The sequence below is a fragment of the Myxine glutinosa genome, chromosome 12, assembly GCF_964187855.1.
Source record: "Myxine glutinosa chromosome 12, kmMyxGlut1.1, whole genome shotgun sequence".
Taxonomy (NCBI): Eukaryota; Metazoa; Chordata; class Myxini; order Myxiniformes; family Myxinidae; genus Myxine; species Myxine glutinosa.
Window position 1 is genome coordinate 48,527,693 of NC_136272.1, and position 17,877 is coordinate 48,545,569.

Here is a 17,877-nt window from a genome sequence, read left to right on the forward strand (position 1 = left end):
ATGTTATTTTACCGAGCGGTTTGGTATTACCGCATCCGAACAGTTACTCCCCGCTTAGAACCCGAGTTCACCCAAACGTTGGCCGGATCGCATCGCAGCTAGTCAATAGGGAAAAGACAAAGGCGACACGGATGTGAAGAAGAAGAAGGAATAAAACGAGAAGACGTACAGACGAGTAATGGGATTTATTATTTACACAAGCAAAAAGGAGCAATCAAGGTTTATTTACAACACATAAGACGCAGGTGACACAGTGCAAATACTAGCTTATCTACAGACTTAACTTATTCCCAGGACAGAACAAACAGAACAAACTCACGTCCACAAGAAGGGTGGAAAGGCAGGAGGTGGATGGCTGGAGGGAGAGGGAGGTCCAAGGGGGTCCCGCAGCACAACCGGCGCGTTTAGCAGCCGCCGTTCAGGCCCCACGCTGCTGTTTTGGCTGCTGTGGACGTCGCGTGCTTTGCCAGGCCTCGTCGGACGCGTCTGGTCCAAACCCTCCACTCGTTCTTGGTCCACTCACTCTTTACCACCGACTCCTCACTGCAACCAACGCAACCAACTGACCACCACCACCGACTCCTCACCGCAACCAACACAACCAACTGACCACCGACTCCACTGACTGACTCCTCACGACTCTCCCCTGGCAACCGACTCTCAACCAACTCAGACCAACTCACGACTCACTTCCGTGCGCGCCTTTTATAGCGCCTCCAGCGATTAAGCCGCCGGCGTGTTGGACACGCCCATCGGAGTGCTCACCTCGGCCCTGGTTGGTCGCGCGACCCTCGGGCTCCGCCCTGGATGACGACGGGCGGGCACGCCCCTCTTCCCCTCTATGACGAGGTGGAGACACGCCTTTCTTCCCCGACTCGAGCCTCGTGGTCAATGGCGGTTATTGGAGGGGAGGTAATTGAGAATCGAGGGCTCAGCAATGACGAAAGGGGATGTGATAGGAAATGGAGGTTTTGGGGATGGGAATGAAAGGGGATCTATCCTCTTTCACTGGTGCAATGGAGTACTTCAATTAATGGGAGACATAGCCTTACCCTAGAACACAGAATAAGAGATAACTATCAACAGGGGTATTCTATTACTTGGCTGATGTGTATGCTTGTGGACTAATTATGGGATGCCCTTTCACCTTTACACAGCTCCGGAGGTAGGGGGGCGCAGAATAACCAATAATAATAATAGTACAGCACACAATCAAAAAAATACAATCCTCATCTCCGCAACACTGCACCCTCCTCCTCTTAGGCACGTCCTGGGCCTACAACTTTTATTTTTAGTGTGACACGTAGGTGTAGTTCCCTCTATTTTTATCCTGACCCTGAGTGCGACAGTTTTAAAACATAAATAAACGTGTCCCGCTGCTCCATTGCACCCTGCCTAACAGACTTACGCCCACAGTTAACCGAATCGCGGAATGGTCTTCAAACTATACACTGACGGTGGGAAGCATTATTTACAATTGACGCTACTTTTATTTACAAGACTAACCCAGGACCTGTGATTGTTCTTTCTGGGGGGGAGACAGTCTGCTCTGCATCAATGCACCATTAAAGCACCCAAAAACGCACCAAAGCACCCTCAAGCACCAATCGGTGCACAGTCATCACTGTTCATGAATAAAAATAACCAAACAATCCCTAACCCTGCAGGTGATCTCTTGCTCTTCGGCTCCCTCTGCTGGTGATTATTATTTGTTCTTCCAGATGTTGTCATTCTTTTGCTTTGCTTACTGGCGGCCTATTTGTATTAAAACTTGCACCCAATGTGTCCTTTTTATTTATTTTATTTATGGCCCACAGGGCCGACTAGTGTGGTTCACCTGTGGGGCATCGGTGCCCTGTGGCCAAGGTCCGCCAGCAAGATTTCGGGCCCTCATGGCCGGTTCCAGCAGAGGGGCCATGCCCCAACCCATGGGTTCCATAAGTGGTGCTCGGCCACAGACATGTGGTCCATAATGTGGTGCATCGATGCAGACAGCTGGTTCTGGGAATTTCGGGCGCACAATGGCCGACCCACGCACGCTCCCCTCGGCACCCAATGGCGCACAGGTCATGTGGGAGACAAAAGGGGAAAGACAATTGAGCGAGGGGTAAGGTCACAAGGGTACACATCAATAAGGCAATGCAAGGCGAAATGCGTACGGAGGGCGAAGTGAGAAAGCTCGTCCCTACCGTACGTCACCCCCCTGTCACCTACCCTACCCTTGCCCTTACCCCATATGTACAAAAATCTACACATTTACAAATTCGTCACTACTGTCACGTCTTCCCCATATTTCCCCTATACCAAATTCGTCTCCACAATCCCTCTACTTCAAAATTTGCCATCACCAAATTTATCATCAATCCTCATAAGGAGGAAGAGATGGAACACAAAGCACAATGTCACACCCACGTCATGATGCGTCTCACAATCCAAACATTTGCACAGTAAAAATAATTCAACCATGGCATGGTGTGGAGTACCTGTCACCTCAGGTGAGTGGATGCAGATGGTGCGAGGAGATCCTTCATCCTAACTATCCTCCAAATGATTTTAACACACTTTACACTACCCGGGGTCTTTCCCTGCCAATCCATTGGCCACTTACACTATGGGTTCTAACAACCAATTCCCATTGACCAAACTGTGGTGCTTCTCAATTCGGGGTCTCACTCCCCCGATTCAACACTCGGTGCCCTCGCACAATTTCTGGGCTGCGACGTGTAGCTCTCCCAGCAGGTCTACCCACCTGCACACCTCCACCACTGCAGTTGCCACCCGAGCTTACCTAGCTCCTCACCCTAACCTAACTAACTGGGGAAGGCCCTCTCCTGGCTCTGTCACCCCTTGGTGCCCTCTGGCACTGGGCTACCCGGGTCCGTCCTCCGGATCCTCGGGCCCCATCCACAACTACCGGCTCCCAGAGCCCACCTGCGGCCTCACCTGGCCGACATCCTCACAGTGGTGGAGTGCCCAAACCAACTACACACACTAACAGGCTACACGCCCAGCCATTTCCACAACACTAATGCACCCATCCAAAGACCATTCTTTCACCCGCACCACAGATGCCAATATCCAACCACAATTTACCTGTACCCTCTACCTAACACTTACTCTACCCGCCCCGGGTATCCATGATGGGGGTCCACTCTTCCCCCATTCACACCTTCGCACCATCCACTCCACTCCACAATTTCCACCATACTCACTCCACGACCATCCATTCCAATACTCCATACCATTTATTCCATACACCTGTCCTCCATTCACCTGTCGTTGCACACCTGTGCAATCACACCTGGTGCCACCTGCACCCTCCTCCTCTTCCTGGACCCGTTGGTCAACACAACACACATCACCATCACTCACTCAAACACTGCTCCACACACCTGTTCAGTTGCACACCTGTGCAATCACACCTGTTCAATCCTCAAACACACGGCATCATCTCAGCTAACTACTCCCCTCTGAAACTTGCGCTTCCCAGTCGCCCCTTTAAACTATTGCGCTCCCACGTCATTATCAACCACACTAAACTACCTGCGTCCCCACTACAGGTATCAGTCACTATCTAAACCTTAACGTTACCTAATGTCATCTTCGCTAGATCCCTATCAATATAACCTAACCCACCCGGGCTAGTTTTCACTGCCATACACCCCATAAACTATAGCGCATTTGCCCCACTTGTGAAGGATGGTGGATTGGCCATCCCATCACATGGGGCATCTCTTACTATAAATTTTGCTTACCAAATTCCAACAAATCAAAAATTTGTCAATCACTCTACCATCATCAAATTTTGCTTTTTTTTCTAATTTCGGGGCCAAAACACTATCCTCATCACCCGTCTACTTATTACATCCTCTCGGTGCGCCAATTCACGTCTACAGCCCGGCTTCGTACAGCCGAGCAATGAACGCGGGTTCTTTGGTGCCGGCGGCTGGATGCGTCCGGCACTCGGTGCAGGGACGGGGGCTTACCCGTGCCGAGATCCCACGCACCACCTCGGCGCGGAGCCATCCAATGTCCCGATCTCGACCTGCCGGCACGTCTCAATAGAAAGTGGTCGCCATGACGACCCTTCCTATCGGGCTGCCCGCTCCGCCTAGTGGAGCCCGGACGCGGCCGTTCCAAGCGAGGCACAGCGTGGATCGCGTACGGCGGTTCTTTCGAAACCGCCGTGGTTCGGATCCCCGCTGGTCCTCGCGGCACGCGAAGCTGCCCGACGCGCACCGAGGGCCCGATTCGGCTATAAGTCGTTCTAACCTCTAACCCGGTTACCGTCGATGCTTCACCTGCATGCTTACATGCATACGCTACCCCTTTCTTGCTCATACATGCAGCCGTTTCCATGCTCCTCGTCGTACCTTTTCTTACACACCTCGGTACACTCATTCCGCTCACCGACTTGGTCACACACCTGACCACCGAACACCTTGGCACACATTCGTCGCTCGCACACCTCACCAACACACCTCTTCGTGCCCCCTCCTCGGTCACCTCCTCTGTGACAATCACAGGTGTGCTCTCACTCGCACACCCAACCACGTGCCTCACTACCAATTCCAGCGTGCATTCCCACTCACGCTCTACCATTCCAGGTGTGCATCCTTCCATTCCAGGTGTACATCCTCGCTCACCTGTCACATCTAACTCACGCTCCGTGCCACTCTCACTACTCTCACCTCCACTCTCGGTCGCGCACTCACCCTTACTCTCGACAGCACACTCTTTCCTCATGCACCTGTCCGTTACACACCTTTCTCGCGCATCCTCTCCCGTTACATCCTTTGTAACACTCACCACAGGTGTGCATTCTCCCGTTACTTCCTCTGTAACACTCACCACACCGCGCTTCCATGTACCCCCTCGCACACGCGCTTCGACCAACTCACTCTTGACGGCACACTCACTCCTTGGCGTGCACTTTTTCCTCACACACCCCATGGTCGGACATTCTCGCACACCTCTTTTTTCGCACACCAGACCTGTCGCACACTTCACCAACGGCCTCTCACGAACACCCGGATCCAAACCAATCCCCAAGCCGACTGAAGCTTTCCTCACATCACGTACATTGCCACTCACCTTGGCACCTCGTCGTCGCACCTCCTCTGCCACCTGCAAACTCTTTATTTGGTTAGTGAGCAGCACATTATGAGTTGAGCACCGACCTTGTACCAATTCCATTACCTCCTCCTGAATTTCTCTCTTAGTTTCTGTCCGTCTCTTCTTAATTTCACTCACCTCTTCTTCCACTTCCTCTAATTTTTGTTTAACCGCTTTTATTTCTCGGTGCGTCTCCTCAAGTTCGTCCTCTAAGGCTACCGTGACCGTCTCTATGTGCATCCTCACCTGCCGGTCCTTTGTCTCCATTATCTGTCACCTCTTCCACCCTCATTGTCAGTTCCTCACGTACCATCTGACATTGCCTCTGTGTCGCTATCAATTCGTTTTTTATTTCTTTTTGTGTCGCCTTTAACCCTCCTAGTACCGCAGTGTTCTTTTGAACCTGCTCCACTAACTCCGTTTGTCCCTCTGTCAGCTGTTCCACCTCCTCCGTCAGGTCCTCTATGCCCCCTTGTAACCTAGCTGTATTATTTCTCACCTCTTTCTCCATACGCTTCTCACCTCGCTTTACCTCCTCGCGTAGCCCCGAGACCTCCTCACCCACACCTCGTCGTATCTCCTCCTTCATCTCCTCCCTTTCTTTTGTAGATGCCGCCCTCATCTGTCCCAATTCATCCCTCTGAGCATCCAGTTTGGTTTCTACCCCGATTTTTACCTCCTCTATCTGCTCTCCCATTTGTTTAATTTCTCTGGCGGATTGCTCCCCTATCTCCCGCAATTTGTCCTCCATCCTATTTTCTAGCCCCATTAACCCATTTTTCATCCCCTCTATCTGATTCTCCTGGGCAGCCATTCTATTTTCCACCCCCGTTAACCCATTTTTCATCCCCTCTATCTGATTCTCCTGGGCAGCCATTCTATTTTCCACCCCCGTTAACCCATGTTTCACCTCTTTTATCCCGTTGTCTAACGCCTCACCGGTACCCCTCACTTCGTCCCTCATTACCCCCATTTGGCCCCCCATCTCTCCCATTTGGCCCCCCATTTCTCCCATACTGCTTTTCAAACCTCTAATTTGGTCTCCCAATTGCTCACTATTCTTTTCCATAAGGGCCTTCATTTGCATCATAAAAAGGTTCAAATCCACCAGCGGCGCTGCTGCGGTCGCGGGCGCGGCAAAATTTGGTGCCGCTACACCCACGTGCGCGAGGACGCCATTTTGTGCGCTTGATACCCCCTCAACCGCCTCCTCATTGCTCTCCTCCTCCCTTTCATCCACATACATTTCCCCTAGGTCCTGGGTCGATTCTACCCCGTCTATCTCTCCCACCGGCATCCCGTCGCCTTGACCAGCCATGGCGCGATTTCAAAATTCGGGTTTTGCTTTAAAACAAAACAAATTTCGTCCGCTCCAAATTTTGACCAAATTTTTTCTAGATGTTTTAAAAAAAAATTTGGTTCGGGCCCCGAATCTCACTCCCAGACACCAATTGTTACAGACGCGGATTAAAGATGTTATTTTACCGAGCGGTTTGGTATTACCGCGTCCGAACAGTTACTCCCCGCTTAGAACCCGAGTTCACCCAAACGTTGGCCGGATCGCACCGCAGCTAGTCAATAGGGAAAAGACAAAGGCGACACGGATGTGAAGAAGAAGAAGGAATAAAACGAGAAGACGTACAGACGAGTAATGGGATTTATTATTTACACAAGCAAAAAGGAGCAATCAAGGTTTATTTACAACACATAAGACGCAGGTGACACAGTGCAAATACTAGCTTATCTACAGACTTAACTTATTCCCAGGACAGAACAAACAGAACAAAATCACGTCCACAAGAAGGGTGGAAAGGCAGGAGGTGGATGGCTGGAGGGAGAGGGAGGTCCAAGGGGGTCCCGCAGCACAACCGGCGCGTTTAGCAGCCGCCGTTCAGGCCCCACGCTGCTGTTTTGGCTGCTGTGGACGTCGCGTGCTTTGCCAGGCCTCGTCGGACGCGTCTGGTCCAAACCCTCCACTCGTTCTTGGTCCACTCACTCTTTACCACCGACTCCTCACCGCAACCAACACAACCAACTGACCACCACCACCGACTCCTCACCGCAACCAACACAACCAACTGACCACCGACTCCACTGACTGACTCCTCACGACTCTCCCCTGGCAACCGACTCTCAACCAACTCAGACCAACTCACGACTCACTTCCGTGCGCGCCTTTTATAGCGCCTCCAGCGATTAAGCCGCCGGCGTTTTGGACACGCCCATCGGGGTGCTCACCTCGGCCCTGGTTGGTCGCGCGACCCTCGGGCTCCGCCCTGGATGACGACGGGCGGGCACGCCCCTCTTCCCCTCTATGACGAGGTGGAGACACGCCTTTCTTCCCCGACTCGAGCCTCGTGGTCAATGGCGGTTATTGGAGGGGAGGTAATTGAGAATCGAGGGCTCAGCAATGACGAAAGGGGATGTGATAGGAAATGGAGGTTTTGGGGATGGGAATGAAAGGGGATCTATCCTCTTTCACTGGTGCAATGGAGTACTTCAATTAATGGGAGACATAGCCTTACCCTAGAACACAGAATAAGAGATAACTATCAACAGGGGTATTCTATTACTTGGCTGACGTGTATGCTTGTGGACTAATTATGGGATGCCCTTTCACCTTTACACAGCTCCGGAGGTAGGGGGGTGCAGAATAACCAATAATAATAATAGTACAGCACACAATCAAAAAAATACAATCCTCATCTCCGCAACAATATATATATATGTATACTAGCTTGGCTCGGCTCGCTGCGCTCGCCTCACCATCGATACTGAGGAGCGGGCTTATTTTAGCTGAGGCTAATGACTGTACCTGAGTTTCTGTGTTGTCATGATTTTCACCAATCATAATACAAACAATTACTTGGCACAAATGTATTTGTTGTGTTTGTGATATTTCATTTTTATAGGCAATTTAGGTTGAAGATTTAGGTTGAATGTTTTTTTGTCAAGAAAGAACCCCTCAGCACATACATAGGGGAGGGGTAGGTGCAGACTGAAAGTTTGGGATGATTACACCTCACCACCAAGTAAATCAAAACACCGCACCACCACGTAATTCAAAACACCTCACCACCACCTAATTAAAAACACTTCACCACCACGTAATTATAAATACCTCACCACCACGTAATTCAAAACACCTCACCACCATGTGATTTAAAAACACCTCACCACCATGTGATATTAAAACACCTCACCACCACGTCATTTAAAAACACCTCACCACCACATAATTCAAAATACCTCACCACCACGTGATTCAAAACCACCACAATGTTATTAAAAACACTTCACAACCACGGAAACAAAAGTTTGAGGGAGTCGTTAAGTGACAACACAGACACTGCCCAGATGTGTAGATATATAGATAAATGACTGTACCTGAGTTGCCGTTTTGTCATGGTTTAAACCAATCATAATTCAAACAATTATTTTGCACAAATGTATTTGTAATATACGTGATATCACATTTTATAAACAATTGAAGTTGAAAATTTTTTTTTTCCCAAAAGAATTCCCCCCCAAAAAAAAAAAATTGGAAATTTTTTCAAAGAAAATACCCTTAGGACATACCGACGGGAGAGATATGTGAATTCCAGAAGTTTGGTACGATTTCACAATAGTTTGAGAAAGTAGTTCAGTGACAACACAGGACAACACAACACAACACAACACAACACAACACAGGACAGACGCTGCACAGATATATATATATATATATATATATATATATATATATACTAGTGGGATCACCCGTGGGAATCCCACGGGCATGGACGTGTGTGACATTTGGACATCTTCATATAGATGTTGCACATTCAGTTTTACAAAATGGTTACTGGCAGTTTATCAGATCCACAAAAAATGTCATCTACACAATGTGTTTACTTCTGACAACATGTGAATGCATGTGCGTGCACATGGGAAATACAATTTGAAATGTGTCATTACATCTCATGGAAAATGTGACTTCAAGAGCTCAAATCCTCTCCCTCCCTGCCCCCATCCCTCCCACATCACGCACACTGCAGCAGGGAGTGGGTCACACACACACACGTGTCACACACACGTGTCACACACACACGGCGAAGTGGGTCACACACACACGGAGTAGTGGGTCACACACACAAACAAACACACACACACACACACACACACACACACACACACACACACACACACACACACACACCCGGAAGTGGGTCACACACATCTCGTTTTTTTATTTCTGTTCCTCACAATTCTGTCTCTCTCTTATTCACAGACACACATGCACCCATGTACACCCACACACACATGTACACCCACACATATACACATATACTCATACACACATATATACACACACACACACACACACACACACACACACACACACACACACACACACACACACACACATATATATATATATATATATATATATATATATATATATATATATATATATATATATATATATATATATATATGTATACATATATACTACACATACAGTGCATTCAGAAAGTATTGAGACCCCTTCACTTTTTTCACATTTTGTTATGTTGCAGCCTTATGCTGAAATCGTTTAAATTCATTTTTCCCCTCATCAATCTACACTCAATACCCCATAATAACAAAGAAAAAACAGGATTTTAGAAAGTTTTGCAATTTATTAAAAAGAAAAAACTGAAATATCACATTGACATAAGTATTCAGACCCTTTGCTATGACACTTGAAATTTAGCTCAGGTGCCTCCCATTTCTCTTGATCATCTTTGAGATGTTTCTACACCTTGATTGGAGTTCACCTGTGGTAAATTCAATTGATTGGACATGATTTGGAAAGGCACACACCTGTCTATATAAGGTCTCACAGCTGCTGACAATGCATATCAGAGCAAAAACCAAGCCATGAGGTCGAAGGAACTGCCTGCGAACCTGAACGAAGGAACCTCAGAGACAGGATTGGGTTCGACGCACAGATCTGGGGAAGCCTACAAAAAAAAATCTCTGCTGCATTGAAGGTTCCCAAGAGCACAGTGGCATCCATAATTCTTAAATGGAAGAAGTTTGGAACAACCAGGATTCTTCCTAGAGCTGGCCACCTGGCCAAACTGAGCAATCGAGGGAGAAGGGCCTTGGTAAGAGAGGTGACCAAGAACCCGATGGTCACTCTGGCCGAGCTCCAGATATCCTGTGTGGAGATGGGAGAAACTTCCAGAAGGACAAACATCACTGCAACACCACCGATCTGGGCTTTATGGCAGAGCTTTTTTTAAATCTCCACCTCCCCTCCCCTCCCCTGCCCGGCAACGCCCGGTACTTCTGCTAGTTCTTCATAAATCTCGGCAATTTCCTGTACGTGCCATTTGGGCGGTGTAAGATATATCGAGGCGTGAAGAGCCGCGATTATTTAATATATGTCGGCAATTTCCCGATTCCTGTGTGTGCGTTAATTTTTTCAATTATTGCTGAAACCGAGTCCAAAACCATCGATAGAAATGAAATCATATGGTGAATTCGAGATAAAATTGTGAGGGTGACAATGAATGGACTTTATTTTACAGGCCTTTGAAAATGCATTTCGTTCCATAAACGGAAACTTTCATCGGATTTTATTCCCGGTTTTTTTTCAACCAGTCTAAAACTATCGTGATGAATTTGGGGTAGAGGGGAATATCTAGATCCAGGTAGATCTGCATAGGTAGGTGCTCCGATGATTGTGATAGAAGAACCATCTCGATGTACAGTAAGTCAGGGACCTGTAGCCCGGATGTCAGATAAGTTGGATATTTGTCCCTGTTACGAGGGGTGGGGCATGCTAATTAGTTCAGGGATTATGGGTAAAATTCCCTTGTATGTCATCCCCCCTGTCGCTATCCCATTGTCCCTTTTGGCACCGCACTATAGATACTTAACTAGGCCTCTACCTTCTACATTCATTTCCATCACTCTTCTCAACCAGTCACTTCCATCCTTCCTCAACACATGACCAAACCATCTCAACCTGTTCCTCTTCACAGCATCAATCACAGGCTCATATCATATCAAAACAGATACAGCCCCATATCAAAACACTGCCGCATACCCCCATGCTTGTCTTTTTTTTCTTTGTATACCGAGTCAAGGCTCATGGAAGAGCTAGAAGACTGAACAAATCACGACATAACAACATAAGGAACAGTAGGGGAGACACACTAAGAGCAAGGTTGAAGGGCAAAATAGAGGGAGACAACAACATTAACAACAACAACAACAACAACAAGGCATTTTCAGGCCATTTTCCCTGCTAGAGCAGGGGTTAGCCTTGCGGTCCCCATGACAATCTTCTCCATTTTGCCCTATTTTCTGCATCTCTCCTTGTTAACCCCCTTGCCCGCATTTCTTCTTCCACCATCTTTAGCCAGGTCTTTCTCGATCTTCCCCGTCCTCTACTTCCTTCCACATTAATTTCCATCACTCTTCTCAACCAGTCACTTTCATCCTTCCTAAACACATGACCAAACCATCTCAACCTGTTCTTCTTCACAGCATCCATCACAGGCTCTATTCCCATCATCTTTCGCAATTCATTATTTGTCTTCCTCTCTCTCAGCGATACTCCACACATCCACCGAACATTCGCATTTCCACCCTTTCCAGCCTTCGTTGCTGCTCTACGTTCATTACCCATGTCTCGCTCCCATAAATCAAAACTTTTCTCACACATGCAACATACATAAAGTCATTTTACCCAAATGTATAATATACGTGACATTAAGATTGATGCTGACCCTCATATTCTTCTTTCCAGGTTTACGATGACTTCCGGTATTACTCTGGTGGTGTTTACAAACACACAGGCCTCCATGACTCCTTCAACCCATTCGAGATCACAAACCATGTCGTTCTGGTTGTAGGTTATGGCCACGACACGACATCGGGCCTGGACTTCTGGATTGTGAAGAACAGCTGGGGCGACGATTGGGGCGAGGATGGGTATTTCCGCATCCGTCGAGGCAATGATGAATGCTCCATTGAAAGCATAGCAGTAGCTGCAACGCCAATTCCACAGCTGGGGTAACTTCGGGCAATAACATGGCGCAGTCTTGAGAACCTGGAAGCTTCATGGAAACCTGGAACCTGGTATGATACAGCAATAGAATGCCAATAATGACACAATTATTAGTTTAATTACGCAAGTTGTTTTAATGTTGTGATGGGATGCAAATATAAAAATAAGCACTCTATTAAAAACAAGATATCATGTGAGTTTTATAAGTGTGGTTTTGTAACACTATCACCTGTGAGGAAAGTGTTTTTCAACACGAGCATGATTGCAGAAAGTGTTTTTACAACACCCGCACATGTGCGGACAGTGACTTTGCAACACTAACACAAGTGCAAAAATTGTGTTTCAACACTTGCACGAGAGCGAAAAGTGGTTTTTAATACTAATATGATTGCAAAAAGTGGTTTTCAACACTCGCACACCTGCAAAAAGTGGTTTTCAACACTAATGTGAGTGCTAAAAGTGGTTTTAAACACTATCACAAGTGCGGACAGTGGTTTTCAACACTAACACTAGTGCGTACAGTCGTTTTGCAACACCAGCACGAGTGCTAAAAGTGGTTTTCAACACTAGCATAACTGAGGAAAAGTGGTTTTTCAACACTAAGAGGAGTGCAAAAAGTGGTTTTCAACACTCGCACGAGTGCGGATAGTGGTTTTCAACACGAGCACGAGAACAGAATGTGGTTTTCAACACCAACACAAGTGCGGATAATGGTTTTCAACACTAGCCACGAGAGCAGAAAGTGGTTTTCAACACCAGCACAAGTGCGGATAGTGGTTTTCATTGCCAGCACAAGAGCTGAAAGTGGTTTTCAACACCAACACAGATGAGAAAAGTGCTTTTGTAACACTACCACAAGTGTAGAAAGTGGTTTTGCAACACCAGCACAAGTGAGGAAAGTTGTTTTCAACTCCAGCACAAGTGCGTAGGGTGGGTTTTTCAACACTAGCACAGGTGCGGATAGTGGTTTTCAACACCAGCACGAGAGCAGAAAGTGATTTTCAACACGAGCACAAGTGCGGATAGTAGTTTGCAACATTAACACTTGTGCACAAAGTGTTTTTCAACACTAGCACATGTGCGGAAAGTTGTTTTTCAACACTTACACGAGTGCGAAAAGTGTTTATCAACACTAGCACAAGTGCGGAAAGTTGTTTTCAATGCCAGCACAAGTGCGAAAAGTGGTTTTGCAACACCAACAAAAGTGCGGAAAGTGGTTTTCAACACCAACACAGATGAGAAGATTGGTTTCGCAACAATAGCATAAGTGCGGAAAGTGGTTTTGCAACACCAGCACAAGTGTGGAAAGTGGTTTTCAATGCCAGCACAAGAGCTGAAAGTGTTTTTCAACACTACAACAAGTGCGTACAGTGGTTTTGCACACTATCACAAGTGCGGAAAGTGGTTTTCAACACGAACACAAGTTGCGTACAATGGTTTTGCAACACAAACACGAGTGCAAAAAGTGGTTTTCAACACGAGCATAAGTGAGGAAAAGTGGTTTTTCAACACTAAGGGGAGTGCAAAAAGTGGTTTTCAACAAAAGCACGAGTGTGGAAAGTAGTTTTCATCAATAATACAAGTGTGTAAAAGTGGTTTTGCAACACGAGCACAAGTGAGGAAAGAATATATCAACCCTAGCACGAGTGCGAAAAGTGGTTTACAACACGAACACGATTGCGAAAAGTGTTTATCAACACCAACAAAAGTGCGGAAAGTTGTTTTAAACACCTACACAGATGAGAAGATTGGTTTCGCAACAATAGCACAAGTGCGGAAGTTGTTTTTCAACACCAACACGAGCATGAAAAGTGGTTTTGCAACACTAAAAAATGTGCGAAATGTGGTTTTCAACAACAGCGTAAGTGTGTAAAGTGGTTTTGCAACACTAGCACAAGTGCGGAAAGTGGTTTGGCAACACCAGCACAAGTGCGGGAAGTGGTTTTAAATGCCAGCAAAAGAACTCAAAGTGGTTTTCAACACGAACACGGGTGAGAAAAGTGGTTTTGTAACACTGGCACAAGTGCAGAAAGTAGATTTGCAACACTGGCACAAGTGCGGAAAGGTGTTTTCAACGCCAGCACAGAAAGGTGTTTTCAACGCGAGAAAAGGTGTTTTCAACGCCAGCACAAGTGCGTCGCGTGGGTTTTTCAACACGAGCATAAGTGCGGAAAGAGGTTTTCAACACTAGAACAAGTGAGGAAAGGATTTTTCAACACCAGCACAAGTGTGGTAAGTTGTACTCAATGCGAGCACAAGAGCTGAAAGTGATTTTCAACACTAACAGGGGTGAGAAAAGTGGTTTTCTACACGAGCATGTGTGCGGAAAGTGATTTTCAACAATAGCAGGAGTTTTATAAGTGATTTTGCAACACTAACACAAGTACATACAGTGGTTTTGCAACACTAACAAATGTGCGAAATGTGTTTTTCAACACTAGCATGAGTGCAGAAAGTGGTTTTGCAACACTGGCACAAGTGCGGGCAGTGGTTGTCAACGCCAGCACAACAGCTGAAAGTGGTTTTCAACACTAACACGGGTGAGAAAAGTGGTTTTGTAACACGAGCACCTGTGAGGAAAGTGTTTTTCAACACGAGCATGTGTGCAGAAAGTGTTTTTACAACACCAGCACATGTGCGGACAGTGATTTTGCAACACTAACACAAGTGCGAAAAGTGTTTTTCAACACTAGCATGAGTGCAGAAAGTGTTTTTACAACACTAGCACATGTCTGGAAAGTGTTTTTCAACACTGACATGAGTGCAGAAAGTGTGTTTACAACACTAGCACAAGTGCTGAAAATGGTTTTCAACACAAACACAAGTGCGAAAAGTGTGTTTCAACACTCGCAGAAGTGCAAAAAGTGGTTTTCAACACGACTATGATTGCGTAAATTGTTTTCACAACACGAGCACATGTGCGGAAAGTGGTTTTGCAACACTGGCACAAGTGTGGAAAGTGGTTTTCAACGCCAGCACAAGAGATGAATGTGGATTTCCACACTAACACGGGTGAGAAAAGTGGTTTTGTAACACTAGCGCAAGTGCAGAACGTGGTTTTGCAACACAGGCACAAGTGCGGAAAGTTGTTTTCAATGCTGGCACAAGTGCGTAACGTGGTTTTGCAACACTAACACAAGGGCAGAAAGTGGTTTTGCAACACGAGCACAAGTGTGGAAAGTTGTTTTCATCCCTAGCACAAGTGCATAAAAGTTGTTTTCAACACTAACACGAGTTCGAAAACTGGGTTTTCAACAATAAAACATGTGCACAAAGTGTTTTTCAACACATGAGTGCAGTGCACATGCAGTGCACATCATGCAACACACATGAGTGCAGAAAGTGTTTTTGCAACACTAGCACAAGAGCTGAAAGTGGTTTTCTACATGAGCACATGTGCGGAAAGTGGTTTTCAACACAAGCAGGAGTGTGGTAAGTGTGTTTTCAACACAAACACAAGTGTGAAAAGTGTGTTTCAACACTTGCACGAGAGCGAAAAGTGGTTTTTAACACTAATGTGAGTGCAAAAAGTGGTTTTCAACACTGGCACATGTGCGGAAAGTGGTTTTGTAACACTGGCACAAGTGCGGAAAGTGGTTTTCAACGCCAGCACAAGAGCTGAAGGTGGTTTTCAACACCAACACGTGTGAGAAAAGTGGTTTTGTAACACTAGCACCTGTGAGGAAAGTAGTTTTCAACACGAGCATGAGTGCAGAGCACAAGCATGAGTGCAGAAAGTGTTTGTACAACACCATCACATGTGCGGACAGTGATTTTGCAACACTAACACAAGTGCGAAAAGTGTTTTTCAACACATGCATGAGTGCAGAAAGTGTTTTTACAACACCAGCGCATGTGCAGAAAGTGTTTATTAGCAATAACATGAGTGCAAAAAGTGTTTTTTTCCACACTAATACAAGTGCAAAAGTGGTTTCCTGCACCAACACAAGTGCGAAAAGTGGTTTTTTCAACACGAACACAAGTGCGAAAAGTGGTTTTTCAACACTACACTTTCAATACAAGTGCGAAAAGTGGTTTTTCCACACTAATACAAGTGCAAAAGTGTTTTTTCCACACTAATACAAGTGCAAAAGTGTTTTTTCCACACTAATACAAGTGCAAAAGTGGTTTCCTGCACCAATACAAGTGCGAAAAGTGGTTTTTCAACACTAACACAAGTGCGAAAAGTGGTTTTTCAACACAAACACAAGTGCGAAAAGTTGTTTTTCAACACTATCACAAGTGCAAAAAGTGTTTTTTCCACACTAATACAAGTGCAAAAGTGGTTTCCTGCACCAACACAAGTGCGAAAAGTGGTTTTTCAACACTAACACAAGTGCGAAAAGTGGTTTTTCAACACTAACACAAGTGCGAAAAGTGGTTTTTCAACACAAACACAAGTGCGAAAAGTTGTTTTTCAACACTATCACAAGTGCAAAAAGTGTTTTTTCCACACTAATACAAGTGCAAAAGTGGTTTCCTGCACCAACACAAGTGCGAAAAGTGGTTTTTCAACACTAACACAAGTGCGAAAAGTGGTTTTTCAACACTAACACAAGTGCGAAAAGTGGTTTTTCCACACTAATACAAGTGCAAAAGTGGTTTCCTGCACCAACACAAGTGCGAAAAGTGGTTTTTCAACACTAACACAAGTGCGAAAAGTGGTTTCTCAACACTAACACAAGTGTGAAAAGTGGTTTTTCCACACTAATACAAGTGCAAAAGTGGTTTCCTGCACCAACACAAGTGCGAAAAGTGGTTTTTCAACACTAACACAAGTGCGAAACGTGGTTTTTCAACACTATCACAAGTGCAAAAAGTGGTTTTTACACACTAATACAAGTGCAAAAGTGGTTTCCTGCACCAACACAAGTGCGAAAAGTGTTTTTTCAACACTAACACAAGTGCAAAAAGTGGTTTTTCAACACTAACACAAGTGCGAAAAGTGGTTTTTCAACACTAATACAAGTGCAAAAGTGTTTTTTCCACACTAATACAAGTGAAAAAGTGGTTTCCTGCAGCAACACAAGTGCGAAAAGTGGTTTTTCAACACTAACACAAGTGCGAAAAGTGGTTTTTCAACACTAACACAAGTGCGAAAAGTTGTTTTTCAACACTATCACAAGTGCAAAAAGTGTTTTTTCCACACTAATACAAGTGCAAAAGTGGTTTCCTGCACCAACACAAGTGCGAAAAGTGGTTTTTCAACACTAACACAAGTGCGAAAAGTGGTTTTTCAACACTAACACAAGTGCGAAAAGTGGTTTTTCCACACTAATACAAGTGCAAAAGTGGTTTCCTGCACCAACACAAGTGCGAAAAGTGGTTTTTCAACACTAACACAAGTGCGAAAAGTGGTTTCTCAACACTAACACAAGTGTGAAAAGTGGTTTTTCCACACTAATACAAGTGCAAAAGTGGTTTCCTGCACCAACACAAGTGCGAAAAGTGGTTTTTCAACACTAACACAAGTGCGAAAAGTGGTTTTTCAACACTAACACAAGTGCGAAAAGTGGTTTTTCAACACAAACACAAGTGCGAAAAGTTGTTTTTCAACACTATCACAAGTGCAAAAAGTGTTTTTTCCACACTAATACAAGTGCAAAAGTGGTTTCCTGCACCAACACAAGTGCGAAAAGTGGTTTTTCAACACTAACACAAGTGCGAAAAGTGGTTTTTCAACACTAACACAAGTGCGAAAAGTGGTTTATCCACAC

General features: G+C 45.7%; 1 protein-coding gene across 2 annotated transcripts in view; it reads left to right on the plus strand.

The window, feature by feature from the left end:
* Nucleotides 1-12,360, plus strand: part of LOC137437352 (dipeptidyl peptidase 1-like) — a 59,734-nt gene extending 47,374 nt beyond the window's left edge. For both annotated transcript variants that reach the window (XM_078766813.1, XM_068131692.2), the window contains one exon: nt 11,900-12,360. In XM_078766813.1, the coding sequence (XP_078622939.1) occupies nt 11,900-12,169 (270 nt within the window). In that variant the 3' untranslated portion in view covers nt 12,170-12,360. The remainder of the gene's footprint in view (nt 1-11,899) is intronic.
* Nucleotides 12,361-17,877: the final 5,517 nt, after the last annotated feature.